The sequence below is a fragment of the Babylonia areolata genome, chromosome 35, assembly GCF_041734735.1.
Source record: "Babylonia areolata isolate BAREFJ2019XMU chromosome 35, ASM4173473v1, whole genome shotgun sequence".
NCBI lineage: Eukaryota > Metazoa > Mollusca > Gastropoda > Neogastropoda > Buccinidae > Babylonia > Babylonia areolata.
Window position 1 is genome coordinate 21,912,014 of NC_134910.1, and position 15,756 is coordinate 21,927,769.

General features: G+C 40.7%; 1 protein-coding gene across 1 annotated transcript; it reads right to left on the reverse strand.

Annotated features, from left to right (window-relative positions):
- Positions 1-10,074: 10,074 nt before the first annotated feature.
- On the reverse strand, positions 10,075-13,808 carry LOC143278146 (uncharacterized). The gene is made up of 3 exons (XM_076583178.1): positions 13,665-13,808; positions 11,182-11,389; positions 10,075-10,236 (listed from the first exon to the last, which is right to left on the reverse strand). The coding sequence occupies exons 1-3, from the start codon at positions 13,729-13,731 to the stop codon at positions 10,146-10,148; spliced, it is 366 nt and encodes a 121-aa protein (XP_076439293.1). The 5' UTR covers positions 13,732-13,808; the 3' UTR covers positions 10,075-10,145.
- Between the last annotated feature and the right edge of the window lie 1,948 nt (positions 13,809-15,756).

The window sequence follows — 15,756 nt, forward strand, 5'->3', positions numbered from 1 at the left end:
ACAAACACAAAATGTAAACACACAAACACAAAAACAAAATGTAAACACACAAACACAAAATGTAAACACACAAACACAAAAACAAAATGTAAACACACAAACACAAAACGTAAACACACAAACACAAAATGTAAACACACAAACACAAAAACAAAATGTAAACACACAAACACAAAATGTAAACACACAAACACAAACACAAAATGTAAACACACAAACACAAAACGTAAACGCACAAACACAAAATGTAAACACACAAACACAAAAATAAAATGTAAACACACAAACACAAAATGTAAACACACAAACACAAAACGTAAACACACAAACACAAAAACAAAATGTAAACACACAAACACAAAATGTAAACACACAAACACAAACACAAAATGTAAACACACAAACACAAAACGTAAACACACAAACACAAAAACAAAATGTAAACACACAAACACAAAACGTAAACACACAAACACAAAAACAAAATGTAAACACACAAACAAACACAAAATGTAAACACACAAACACAAAATGTAAACACACAAACACAAAATGTAAACACACAAAAATAAAATGAAAATGTAAACACAAAAACAATGTAAACACACAAAAACAAAATGTAAGCACATAAACACACAAACACACACAGAAATGTAAACACACAAAAACAAAATGTAAACACACAAACACAAAATGTAAACACACAAAAGCAAAATGTAAACACACAAACACAAAATGTAAACACACAAAAGCGAATTAGAGTTGATACCCTTCTGCCTTCCTATTCCATACACTTTCCCTTTAAACAGAAATCAAACCAACACCATTGTGACTTTTTTGCCTTTAAAACAAGAACAAACTACACCACACACACACACACACACATACACAAATATGATTCCTCTTCCATACACTTTCCCTTTAAACAGAAATCAAACCAACACCATTGTGACTTTTTTGCCTTTAAAACAACAACAAACTACACCACACACACACACACACACAAATATGATTCCTCTTCCATACACTTTCCCTTTAAACAGAAATCAAACCAACACCATTGTGACTTTTTTGCCTTTAAAACAAGAACAAACTACACCACACACACACACACACACAAATATGATTCCTCTTCCATACACTTTCCCTTTAAACAGAAATAAAACCTATACCATTGTGACCTTTTTGCCTTTAAAAACAAAAACAAAACTACCACATACACAAATATGATGTGACCTTATTCAAATGTAATATATTAATCAGATTTTGCCCCCAATCCCAATTCACAGGCATAAAAGAACACAATTGTAATCTATAAATAAAGTTTGCTCAGATTTTTTTTTTTTTTTTTTTTTAAAGAATCAGTTGTATGAACTGAAAAAAAAAAAGAAATAGAAAAAGAACTATAAAAAAAAATAAAAAAATAAAAAAATTCCATACACCGAAAATAAAATCAAAGGAAATATTCACATTATAAAAGAGTTTCAGACACACTCTATGATGACAGTATCATAGTCTTCAACGGTGTCTGAGAAAAAAAACAAAAAAACAAAAAAACTTTCAAAACCAAAACACTGACCAATAGTCTAAGCAACTTCAAGTATAAAACTACAACTACTACTAACAATACATAATAATAATAATAATAGTAAAGGTACTATTACTGCTACTACCAATAATGAAGTAATAATAATATCTAAAAAAAAATAATGAAATAATCATCACCATTCACTGAAATATAAAGAAATCAAAGGAAACATTCACACTGTAATATAGTCTCAGGCACACACTGTGATGACAGTATCATAGTCTTCAACGGTATCTGAGGAGAAAAAAAAAAAAAAAAATTCAAAAACAAAATACTGACCAATAGTCTGAGCAACTTCAAGCATATAACTACTACTAATAACAATAAACACACACACACACACAAAAAAACTAATAGTAAAAGCAAAGGTATGACTACTACTACTAATGATAAAATCTTCTTCGTTCGTGGGCTGCAACTCCCACGTTCACTCGTATGTACACGAGAGGGCTTTTACGTGTATGACCATTTTTACCCCGCCATGTAGGCAGCCATACCGGGTTAATGATAAAACAAAAATAATAATAATAATCATCATCATAATGGTACTAGTACTACTACTATTTTTGCTACTACTAACGACGAAATAATAATAATGTTTTTAAAAAATAATAAAATAATCATAATAATAATAATAATAATAATACATTGTTTTTCTATGGCGCGATATCCAGCACCAATGCTGCTCAAAGCGCCTTACATCGTCTAGCTGACCATAAACATGCCTTAAAAAACACATCAACCGCTATCTGACAATGGAAAACATCCAGTGTGTTCTTCATATGAATAAAAAAAGCACACTTAAGAGATGAATCAGATTATAAAAGCTATGAAGTAAATAAGGCTTAGATTGAAACAAAATGCATTTCATAGAACACACACACACACACACACACACACACACACACACACTCTCATAAGCACACACACAGATACACACGCACACACAAAATCATCATCATAAAGGCACAGTCATAAACAAGAGATGGAACAGTTATGTGTAATATATGTTGCATGGTCTTGTAGGTGATTGAACATGCCATTGGGAAGAGGACAGATTAAAGACATGATGAAAGAAAAAAAGAAAAGACAACAGAAAGGAGAAAAATGATGATGGAAGGAACAAAAAAAAAAAGAGACAGAAAGATATAAAAGAAAAAACAAACAAAAAACGAAAGACAAAAAAAAAAAAAAAAAAAAAAAGACAGAAAAAAAGAAAAAGAAAAAAAGAAAGAACCTTCCAGGGATGCTGAAACTATCCTGCTCACTTGCAGAACTTTTAGGCATCCACTGATTTCTCCTAAAAAAAAAAATTTAAAAAAAAAAAGAAAAAAAAAAAGAGATGGAACAGTGGAAGCGAACCTTTCTGCCCAGTTTCAGTTTCAGTAGCTCAAGGAGGCGTCACTGCGTTCGGACAAATCCATATACGCTACACCACATCTGCCAAGCAGATGCCTGACCCAGCAGCGTAACCCAACGCGCTTTGTCAGGCCTTGAGAAAAAAACAACATAACACATACACATAAAATCCCTTTCCAATGCCAACATACAGCAAGGATTGTCAAGGGAGTTTCAGTTTCAGTAGCTCAAGGAGGCGTCACTGCGTTCGGACAAAACCATATACGCTACACCACATCTGCCAAGCAGATGCCTGACCAGCAGCGTAACCCAACGCGCTTAGTCAGGCCTTGGGGAAAAAAAAAAAAAAAAAAAAAAAAAAACACACACACAACCACACACACAAAACAAAAACAAACAAAAAAAAAAAAAAAAAAACAACAACAACAACAAAAAAAAAAAAAAACAAAAAAAAAAAAAACAAAAAAAAAAAAACGGGGGAATAAATAATAGATAAGCTTGCATAAATAAATAAATAAATAAATAAATAAATAATAATTATAATATAGAAAAAGGTAGTAGTAATAATATTAGTAATACTAATAAAATGATAATAATAAAACATAAATAAATAAATAAATAAGACAACAATGGTGATAAATAAGCAAATAAATGTAAAAAAATGAAGACACACATTCACACATACACCCACACATGCATAACAGAAATGCACCAGACATGCAGTTTCACAGATATGAAAGCACAGTCAAATGTCAAAGGAATAAACACAGTGGCACACACAAGACTACTACATGCCTGAGGACTGCACATGTGAGTCATTGTGGGCTTTTGCTGTTGTTTAAAAAAAAAAAAAAAAATTATGCATGACCATAAAATCAAAGATCTGACTCGCATAAAATCCCTTTCCAATGCCAACATATAGCATGGATTGTCAGGAGAAACACACACACACACACACACACACACACAAGACTACTACATGCCTGAGAACTGCACATGTGAGTCATTGTGGGCTTTTGCTGTTGTTTAAAAAAAAATATATATATATGCATGACCATAAAATCAAAGATCTGACTCGCATAAAATCCCTTTCCAATGCCAACATATAGCATGGATTGTCAGGAGAAACACACACACACACACACACACACAAGACGACTAAATGCCTGAGGAATGCACATGTGAGTTATTGTGGGTTTTTTTTTGTTGTTTGTTTGTTTTTAATGCATGACCATAAAATCAATGATCTGACTCACATAAATTCCCATTCCAATGCCAACATATAGCATGGATTGTCAGAAGAAAACACACACACACACACACACACACACACACACACAAGACGACTAAATGCCTGAGGACTGCACATGTGAGTCATTGTGGGCTTTTGCTGTTGTTTAAAAAAAAAAAAAAAAATTATGCATGACCATAAAATCAAAGATCTGACTCGCATAAAATCCCTTTCCAATGCCAACATATAGCATGGATTGTCAGGAGAAACACACACACACACACACACACACACACACACACAAGACGACTAAATGCCTGAGGAATGCACATGTGAGTTATTGTGTTTTTGTGTGTGTGTGCGTTGTGTTTTTTTTTTAATGCATGACCATAAAATCAATGATCTGACTCACATAAATTCCCTTTTCAATGCCAACATGTAGCATGGATTGTCAAGAGAAAACACACACACACACACACACACACACACGAGACAACTAAATGCCTGAGGAATGCACATGTGAGTTCTTGTGGGGGGAGGGGGGGGGGGGTTGTTTTTTAATGCATGACCATAAAATCACATAAAATCCCTTTCCAATGCCAACATACAGCATGGATTGTCAAGAGAAAAAAACACACACAAGACGACTAAATGCCTGAGGAAGCCACATGTGAGTTATTGTGGGGTTTTTTTTTGTGTGTGTGTTTTTTAATGCATGACCACAAAATCAAAGATCTGACTCACATAAATTCCCATTCCAATGCCAACATATAGCATGGATTGTCAGAAGAAAACACACACACACACACACACACAAGACGACTAAATGCCCGAGGAATGCACATGTGAGTTATTGTGGGGGTGTTTTTGTGTGTGTGTGTGTGTTTTTAATGCATGGCCATAAAATCAAAGATCTGACTCACATAAAATCCCTTTTCAATGCCAACATATAGCATGGATTGTCAAGAGAAAAAAAAACACACACACAACTAAATGCCTGAATAATGCACATATGAGTTATTGTGTGTTGTTTGTTTTTTTTCCCTTTTAAATGCATGACCATAATGTCAAAGATCTAACCAGTTCCTTTGTTTGAAATTTGTTGACTGAATGTCAAAAGGTGTAACAGAAAACTGTACTAAAGAAAAAAAAAAAAAAAAAAAAAAAAAAAAACACACACACCCCCCACCCCAAAAAACTACACATGTATAAAAAAAACAAAAAAAAAAAACAATCCTGCCATGTATGACACATAATAAAATATATCGGTGGAGGTTCCATTGATTTTTTTTTAAAGTTTCATGTGGAATTAAGTACAAAAAGCACAAACAAGTCAACCTGCTATTGCTCAAAACTCGTTCACAAGTTGTTTCCTTTTTTCAGAATGACATCATTTTTAAAAATGTTTGTAATGCAGTGATATTTATATTTTTTGTTTACACATAAAACTCGTTTTAATCAGTTCAAGGACATAAGGTATAAAGTTTGGTAAGCAGTCACACTCACTTGCCTGATTCAGATAACATTTTATCAAAGAAAACGAAAATATTATTAACCCTTTCACTGCTAAACTCGCATTTATGCAGCAGGAAGGTAGAGAACCCATGTCACTGAAGGGTGACCAGATCATACGGGTGACCAGATCATTGGTCTGTTATCCATGAACCTATTGGTCTTTATGTTCGGTGGTAGGACTGGCCATATTTCCTGCACATCACACGAGGAATCCCCAGCTGTTCTGAGACACCATATTTTCTGTCCTCATAACACAAGGGAATTTTGCACTCTAAATTGACTGGTGGCAGGGATCAGGTTCGACATCGGTCATTGACGCATTTAATTTTGAAATGACCTATTGTTTTTCAAGTTGCCAGGTCACATGACTTATTGTTTTTATGACCAGTCGGTCAACCAAAGTAACCATCTCTCTCTCTCTCTCTCTTTAACGATCGCGATCGCTTTGTCGTCTGCTCCTACAGGAAATGACTATAAACTGGTTTATTAAAATACGGATCCGTGACGAAACGAAATCCGAAATTAATCTTTACCGCTACCTTTCACGAGCTTTTGCATTAACCGAGTGCAGTTCCGAAGATGCCCTCGGTGCATGGAAGGCTGCAAAACCAAGGGTTGTCCTTGCGTCATCTTCCCGCAAGGCATAATCGCCTGACAGCAGTAAATGAGCCAGTCGTATATGTTTTCTAGTCAACGCAGAAGACAGAACATTGCATTTTCTTGTCAGAAATCAATGACATTCTTAACTTCTTTTTTTTCTAGTCAATGAATGACCAGAATGGCCGATGTATTACATTTTCCTTTCATTTGTGCATTATTAAAGTTTGAAAAAGCCCAGGACGGGTGATATTTGACCTATTGATTTTCAAAATGACCTATTGATTTTATGTTCTTCCGGTCATATGACCTATTGTCTATTGAACCCAACCTGATCTCTGTGGTGGTGAAAGGGTTAAGACATCAGTCAATACATGCTGGGGTGAAGCAGAAAGGGGGGCAGTGGCATTTTATTTTGTTTGTTATTCTTTTCCGGAACAAATACACACAAATCAGGAACAGGCATGCCTGACATGTTGCCTATCCAATGCTGATGACATGTGCAATTGACGGGCGCAATAGCTGAGTGGTTAAAGCGTTGGACTGTCAATCTGAGGGTCCCGGGTTCGAATCACGGTGACGGCGCCTGGTGGGTAAAGGGTGGAGATTTTTACGATCTCCCACGTCAACATATGTGCAGACCTGCTCGTGCCTGAACCCCCTACGTGTGTATATGCAAGCAGAAGATCAAATATGCACGTTAAAGATCCTGTAATCCATGTCAGCGTTCGGTGGGTTATGGAAACAAGAACATACCCAGCATGCACACCCCCGAAAACGGAGTATGGCTGCCAACATGGCGGGGTAAAAACGGTCATACACGTAAAATGCCACTCGTGTGCATACGAGTGAACACAGAAGAAGAAGACATGTGGACTGACGGCCTAGAGGTAACGCGTCCACCTAGGAAGCGAGAAAATCTGAGCGCGCTGGTTCGAATCACGGTTCAGTCAATATTTTCTCCCCCTCCACTAGACCGTGAGTGGTGGTCTCGACGCTAGTCATTTGCATGAGATGATAAACCCGAGGTCCCATGTGCAGCATGCACTTAGGGCATGTAAAAGAACCCACGGCAACAAAAGGGCTGTCCCAGGCAAAATTCTGTAGAAAAATCCACTTCGATAGGAGAAAAAACAAAAACAAAACAAACTGTATGCAGGAAAAAATACACACACACACACAAAAAAAAAAAAGAAAAAAAAAAGGGTGGCGCTCTCAGTGTAACGATGCGCTCTCCCTGGGGAGAGCAGCCCGAATTTCACACAGAGAAATCTGTTGTGACGAAAAAGAGAAATACAATACAATCATCTGCTGAAGTGCGAGCTGATAATCTCTATGTTTCTTCATAATGTCTCTAAGTGGTAGTGGAGCCAGACTGATAGCAGTCAGCACTGAAAAGGTACCTTTGTGATCGCCTGGGGCTATAACTTTGCAACATGATTCCAGACTGACTGTGCCTTCCTACGACACTGCATTGCATGGTAGTCGTGTCCAACCATGAACATCAGAACGGCAATAGAGGCAACTGCTGTGATCTTCTTCTTCTCCTGCGTTCACTCATATGCACACGAGTGGGCTTTTACATGTATGACCGTTTTTACCCCGCCATGTAGGCAGCCATACTCCGTTTTCGGGGGTGTGCATGCTGGGTATGTTCTTGTTTCCATAACCCACCGAACGCTGACATGGATTACAGGATCTTTAACGTGCGTATTTGATCTTCTGCTTGCATATGCACTCGAAGGGGGTTCAGGCACTAGCAGGTCTGCACATATATTGACCTGGGTGATCGTAAAAATCTCCACCCTTTACCCACCAGGCGCCGTCACCGTGATTCGAACCCGGGACCCTCAGATTGACAGTCCAACGCTTTAACCACTCGGCTATTGCGCCCGTCACTGCTGTGATGACTATCGGGACTAGAATTTGATTACACTGGAGAGTGTCTTGCCCAATTTACACCCCCACTCTCTGCCAAGAGATAGCAGACAGCACTGAAAAGGTACCTTTGTGATCGCCTGGGGCTATAACTTCGCAACATGATTCCAGACTGACTGTGCCTTCCTACGACACTGTATTGCAAGGTAGTCGTGTCCAACCATGAACAATACAACGGCAACGGAGGCAACTACTGTGACGACTATCGGGACTAGAATTTGATTATACCGGAGAGTGTCTTGCCCAGTTTACACCCCCACTCTCTGCCAAGAGGGTGTTAGAAAAGTCAACGTTGGGATGGTTCCCAAAGGCCTACTCGCTCCAAAGGCTGCAGCAATGAGAACCAGTGCAACCTTGCCTCTTAGTTTGAGAGTCGAAGTCCTTCACAAAAGACTAAGCTGTAAGTGAATTCCCCCTGCAGAGGAGAAACCTACAAAGACAAATATTCTGATAATTCCACACACACACAACTACAAGGTTCGATTTTTCTGCACTGGCTCCATAAACCTTCTGATGTTTGAATAACGACTGAAAACTACCTCCAATAAGATATAACATAAGGCTTTCTTGCTGTCCTGACAAATTCATTGTACTAGTATTGTGACATTTTCTAATAAAATACTGATTAAAACCAGCTACTTCCAGCTGTTGACATTTTGTGTTAAAATCCATCTATATAAAAACAAAGTATACTTGAAAAAATTTGACAGGTTGTGTGGCTATATGATCTTTTCATATATGACCATGATGCCAGTTCTGTATTTTTTGTGTGTATATTGTTTGTCTGTTCTTTTAAGATTCACAGACAAATAACAACAGACTGTTTATCTTTCAATGCCAAGTACACAGAACAATGACTAGAGATTATCCTTCTTTTATAACCAACATTCATACTGTGTGTAGAATGTGTATGTGTGAAGAGTGAAGTCCTGGCTGTCTGCAGAGGCGTGAAGTCAGGCTGTTTGTAGAGGGGTGAAGTCCTGGCTGTCTGTAGAGGGGTGAAGTCCTGGCTGTCTGTAGAGGGGTGAAGTCCTGGCTGTCTGTGAAGTCCTGGTTGTCTAGTGAGGGGTGAAGTCCTGGCTGTCTGTAGAGGGATGAAGTCCTGGCTGTCTGTAGAGGGATGAAGTCCTGTCTGTAGAGGGATGAAGTCCTGGCTGTCTGTAGAGGGGTGAAGTCCTGGCTGTAGAGGGATGAAGTCCTGTCTGTAGAGGGATGAAGTCCTGTCTGTAGAGGGATGAAGTCCTGGCTGTCTGTCTGTAGAGGGATGAAGTCCTGTCTGTAGAGGGATGAAGTCCTGTCTGTAGAGGGATGAAGTCCTGTCTGTAGAGGGATGAAGTCCTGGCTGTCTGTCTGTAGAGGGATGAAGTCCTGGCTGTAGAGGGATGAAGTCCTGTCTGTAGAGGGATGAAGTCCTGTCTGTGGAGGGATGAAATCCGGTCTGTCTGTTGAGGGATGACGTCCTGGCTGTAGAGGGGGATGGGGGGCAGGGGGGGGGGGGGGTGAAGCCCTGGCTGTCTGCAGAGGGCTGCAGTCCTGTCTGAAGTGGGGGGGTGAAGTCCTGACTGTCTGTAGAGGGGTGAAGTCCTGGCTGTCTGTAGAGGAGGGGTGAAGTCCTGGCTGTCTGTAGAGGGGTGAAGTCCTGGCTGTCTGTAGAGGGGTGGGGGCGGGGGAAGGGGGTGTGTGTGTGGGGGGGGGGTGAAGTCCTGGCTGTCTGTAGAGGGGGGGGGGGGGGGGATGAAGCCCTCACTGTCTGCAGAGGGCTGCAGTCCTGTCTGAAGTGGGGTGGGGGGGGTGGGGGGGGTGAAGTCCTGGCTGTTGTTCTGAAATTCCAAAGGGAAGTCCTGGCTGTCTGAACTGGGGTTGTTTGAACGGTCAAGCAATGCACTGTAAGGACCCCAGGGTGATGATGGCAGTTGTCTATATCTTGGGCGGTGGACTTGTGGCTTTTTCCATGGTGGTGTAATCCTCCAGCACAAAGTCCTGGGTGTTCTGCAGCAACATCTGCGTTCTGCGGACAGACAGAAATGTAACGATAATAAATAATAAGGGATCCTGTGATTACAGCCAGAAAGTGAGATACAACTGTAAAGAGATTGATAGGCGCAACAGCTGAGTAGCTGACTTCCTCACGAACAAGTCTTTCTTACGTCAATGACAGATGACAAGAGACGAAGAAAGCTGAGATAATGACCTTTCTCACCCTCCCCTATCCCCCAAACCTTCCCACCTCTAGTCCCCATAACACACACACGTACTCACATACACACACACACACACACACACAATTCACCACTTGATAAAAAAACAAATTACAAAAAAAACAAAACAAAAAAACACACTCACCTCCTCACCAAGAGATCTTTTTGATGTGGATAATGAATGAAAGCGATGAAGATACCAGATTGCCAGGGTGATCACACCTCTAACCCACTCCCACCCACCCTTTCTTACCCCTACCTCCCCATCCACCCCCCCACACACATGCACACACACGCACTCAAAACACACACACACCCATTTAAAAAACACAGCAAATACACAACACAGGAAAGCACTGACCATGTTACGAATCAGCGCCCATGACTTACAAATCGAACAGGGAAGATATAAAAATACACCGAAAGAACAAAGACTGTGTGATACTTGTAACAGTTTAGAAGATGAGATTCGCCTTTCAGACAATTGAGTAAAGTACAATACTTACAGACACAGATTCCTAATCGATATGTTGTCCAAATGCAAAGCCTAGTGAATTGATCCTTCTAACAGAAATACAGCCAAGGCTGGCAAAATTTGTTCATGAATGTTTCTCTTCTTGATATGCTCATGTTTATGTTTCATTGTGTCTTATAAACTTTAAGATTTTATGACAATAAAAAGTATTCTATTCTATTCTATTCACACAAATCCACTGTTTAAAAAAAAAAAAAAAAAAAAAAAAAAAATCACTCACCTCCTCGCCAACAGATCTTTCCGACGTCGACGACAGATGAGGGCGATGACGGCGATGAAGATGGCCGGAACGATGACGCCCATGACGATGGCGGCGATGAACGTGGTCTGATCCTTCAGAGACCTGTGGTACACAGAGCCCCCTCCGGGCGCCTCCCAGGAGGGCGACGACCCGCTGCTGTTGGAGAGGGGAGAGGTGTTCCACATTTCTGGGGCAAAAGAGGTTGCTGGATCAGTATCGGTATCGGTGGCTCAAGGAGGCGTCACTGCGTTCGGTCAAATCCATATATACGCTACAAACCACACCTGCCAAGCAGATGCCTGACCAGCAAACGCAACCCAACGCGCTTAGTCAGGCCTTGAGAAAAAAAAGAAAAAACAAAAAGAAGAAAAAACAAAAACAAAAATAATAATAATAATGGTATTTATGAGGCGCAAAATCTTGATGAAATCAACTCTAAGCACACACACACACACAAAAAAAAAAAGATTAAAAAAATAAAATAATAAAATAAAATAAAAATTAAATAAAATTAAAAATAAAAAGACAATAAATAATGATGATAAATAAGCAAATAAATGTAAAACATGCAGACACACATTCACACACACACACACACACACACACACACACACACACACACATACACACATAACAGATACATGCAATAGACATGCAGTTTCACAGATATGGGAGCACAATCAAATACACACAAATGTACACGAACCCCAACACACACACACACACACACACACAATCACCCTGCACACCGACTTGTCAGCCCTGTCTGCATTGTGGTGGTGGTGGTGCCTGGTACTCAGGGCTGATGGCCCTGTGGCGATGTGTCCGCTTAGGAAGCGAGTGAATCTGACCACATGGGATGGTGTCCCAGAATTTTTTCCCCCCCCCTCCTCTTACAACTTGAGTGGTGGTCTGAGCGCTAGTCCTTCGGATGAGATGATAAACCGAGGTCACTTAACATGTGTTAAAGAACCCATGGCAACAAAAGGGTTGCCCCTGGCAAAACTGTGCAGAAAAACCCACTGTGATATATACTGATGCGTACCCTGGTGACATCAATACTCTTGTATGCATGTGAATCGTGGACCTTAACAGCTGAAATAGAAAAGAGAATACAGTCCACTGAGATCAGATGCTTTTGAAGACTCCTGGGCATCTCCTACAAAGATCATATCACGAACGAAGAAGTTCGAAACAGAATCAGGCAGGTCATTGGGCCCTACGAAGACCTGTTGACCTTGGTCAATAGATGCAAGCTCAAATGGTATGGCCATGTCATGAGATCATCAGGGCTTGCCAAGACATTCCTGCAGGGCACAGTGCAAGGGGGGAGAAGGAGAGGCAGACAGAGGAAGAGATGGGAGGACAACATCCCAGAATGGACGGGCTTGAGGTTGAGCGATACAATCAGGTCAGAAAACCGAGAGGATTGGAGGATGCTGGTTGCCAGATCACTGTGGCGCCCCAACAGTCCACAAGACTACGGGATAGATGAAGGTGAAGGTGATGTGTGTGCATGATTGAAGCCTGACAGACTGACACTGGAAATGAGTGATGAGCGCCTAAAGGCAGCTATGAGTTATCATGAACAATTCAAAACAGAAAAAAAAAAGAATAGAAAAATAAAAACAGAAGTGACAAGTTCACAGACGATTCACTCTTTATCGGTTTAGGGTCAAACTGGGAATATAGTTTTCTCCCTTGCTTTCCCCTGCAGGTGACCCATTTGTTAAGGTTATGAAAAAAATCACAAAAAATACAAAACACAAAGTAACTGAATGAAACTCCCTGTACTTGACCCACTGACCCCTCTTCTAACATCGTGTGTATGCCCACCCCCCTCCCTCTCTTCACAGCCCTCAGAAGCTGAGTCACTGTCAGTACCTTCTTTCTGGTAGCTTTCTTCACTGCAGATACTTTCTTCATCATCCTCGTCGATGTTGAAACCTTCAGTTTGAAGCATTTCAATCACTTCAGCAGCAGTGAAACATCGCTGTCATAATCTAGTTTGCTAAAAAAATTTCCACTTGTATCGCCTGTGATGCCATTTTCAATATGTATGCAGATTATGCAGATTAACTTGTCATGTGGGATACCAAGGTCAACGGCTGGCCAGCGAGAGTATAGTCACGGAAACCTCACGAAGAAACTTTCCGTTTGACCCTTGACACGTTCGCAATGACTGGTGCAGCTGCAATTTTTATGCTACCCCACGAGGAAAATGTGGACAAATTTTTAATTGTTGAAGCCGCTATAGCGTTCCGTCGTCCAGAATGCTGCCTTACATCAGGAACGCTGTATCGTCTGGAGTGAGTTAAAAACTTTGTCTTTCGTGTAAATCATGTTAATTGCCCTGAGCTCTAGTTAAAGTGAAAGGGCGATGTACAAATTGTATTACTTATAGATTAATCAGTTATGATAAAATCAAAATAAAACAAATGAAACAGAATAATTTCCATTACCAGTGATGTTGCTGTAGAAAGATGTGCTTGCTGAGAGGAAAGATGTGTTGGCGGTGGTGCTGTCCATGATGGTGGTGTTTACCCCTCTTACAGCGGGTGAGCGGGTGGTGGGGGTGGTACTGTCTGCAGTCAAGTTGTTGGCCATTGTAAGATATGTATGCCTCCTCTGACCTGAAAAAAAACAACAACAAAAAACAACCAAACGGTGAAGTTAAAAGATAATGTAGTAATGTAGCCTTGCATTAAGTTACTGCCATCAGGGCAGAGAATTCAAATCAACTGTGTCCGTAGGACTCGACACTAGAATGTAGGGCCTAGTCCTCTGCTCTCACTGTTTTTACCTTCCCCAACTTCCATAAGGTACCCATTCACACCTTCTTCTTCTTCTTTCCGTTACACGACCAACATCGACTTGCTGATGACTCTGTCGTGGTTCATGCATGCTGGGTATTTTCGTGTCTCCGTAACCCACTGAACACTGACATAGGTTACAGGATCTTTAACGTGCGTATTTGATCTTCATACACACGAAGGGGGTCCAGGCACTAGCAGGTCTGCACATATGTTGACCTGGGAGATCGGAAAAATCTCCACCCACCTTAGGTGGAGCAAGACAAATGGGAGCAAAGTGTTTTTCTCAAGGACTCAACACCATGCCCAAACTGGGTCTTGAATCCTGGCTCCTAAGTCCAATGCCTAACTGACTCCACCACAGCACCTCTTTAACAAATGTTTTCTATGTATCCCTTCCCCTCTTCTCTATCATTTTTGTTGTACTTGTAGTCAATTTTTTTTATCACATTTATCTTATTTGTCAATTGTGCAGATGAGCTGAGTGCACTTTTAGTGCATGTATAAAAAAAACTGCGAGCACTTCACTCTGTGTGTGTGTGTGTGTGTGTGTGTGTGTGTGTGTGTGTGTGTGTGTGTGTGTGGCATATGCAAATGTATACAAGTTAATGTATGCTACATTTAGACACTAACACAATAGCGCAACAATACAGACCTACAGGTAAGCATTCTTAGCAAAGTTCTAATCTCAATTGTGGCACCTGCCGAATTAAAATAAATGGAACTAACTGAAACCTGAGAAATACACAAAATAACATCCCTAATCAATCCATCCTCATTCTGGTGAATCACCTGAAACATAATTAGGAAACAAAACAGACGTTATGAGTGGCGTCACTCACAACATCGGCCTCACACTCACAATCTCGAATTCAAAACCACAACTTTTATGCCTATCGCGCAAACTACCACTATCACAACACACACAGACACATGCAGTATTCCTTTTTCGTGCCTCTCCCCCCTACCACACACCATCCCACTCTACCTCAGCATCTCGTCTTACCAGAAACGCTGTTTAAAAAACCCACACCTGTCGAACTTTTGTTTTCCAGCCCACAGGAAAAAAACAAAAACAAATGGCGGTCTTCCGCCAGGGGAGATTATCTTGTTGCAGTAACATGTCACAAGTATTGTCCCCTCACCCCCATTTTTCTTTTATCCACTTTTTATTGATTTCTCCACCTCAGGTCAGTGTAAATAACATTATTCCACTGTATCGTGTATCACTGCTCAAGAAAAAACAACACCAAAATCTTTCTCTTTAAACCCACTGCCATGGATTATCAGTATCACAATCCGGTTTGTGTATCAGAGTGCACTAGTGTGTGTGTGGGTCAGTGTGTCAGCACTGATGTGTGTGTGTGTGTGTGTGTGTGTGTGTGTGTGTGTGTTCTTTTCTTTCCTTCTCCCCGATCCTCACCCCCCCCCCCCCCCCGCCCCCGGCCCCGCCCCCCCCCCCCCCCCCCCCCCCCCCCCCCCCCCGGCTCCCACCCGTACAGCTTAAAAAAAGCGACAACCTTCAACTATGATTGCTTTTCTGCTTCAGTGCCTTAATTTGTATTAGCCTACTGCATGCATGACTGATGCAGACATAGCTAAAAACCACTGATGACAAATTCATGAAAATGTCATGTTTTCACACAACTGATGCAGATATAATTTTTTACACCGTGAGAGACTCGAAAGAGAGTCTGGAGAGAGAGAGAGAGAGAGAGAGAGAGAGAGAGAGAGAGAGAGA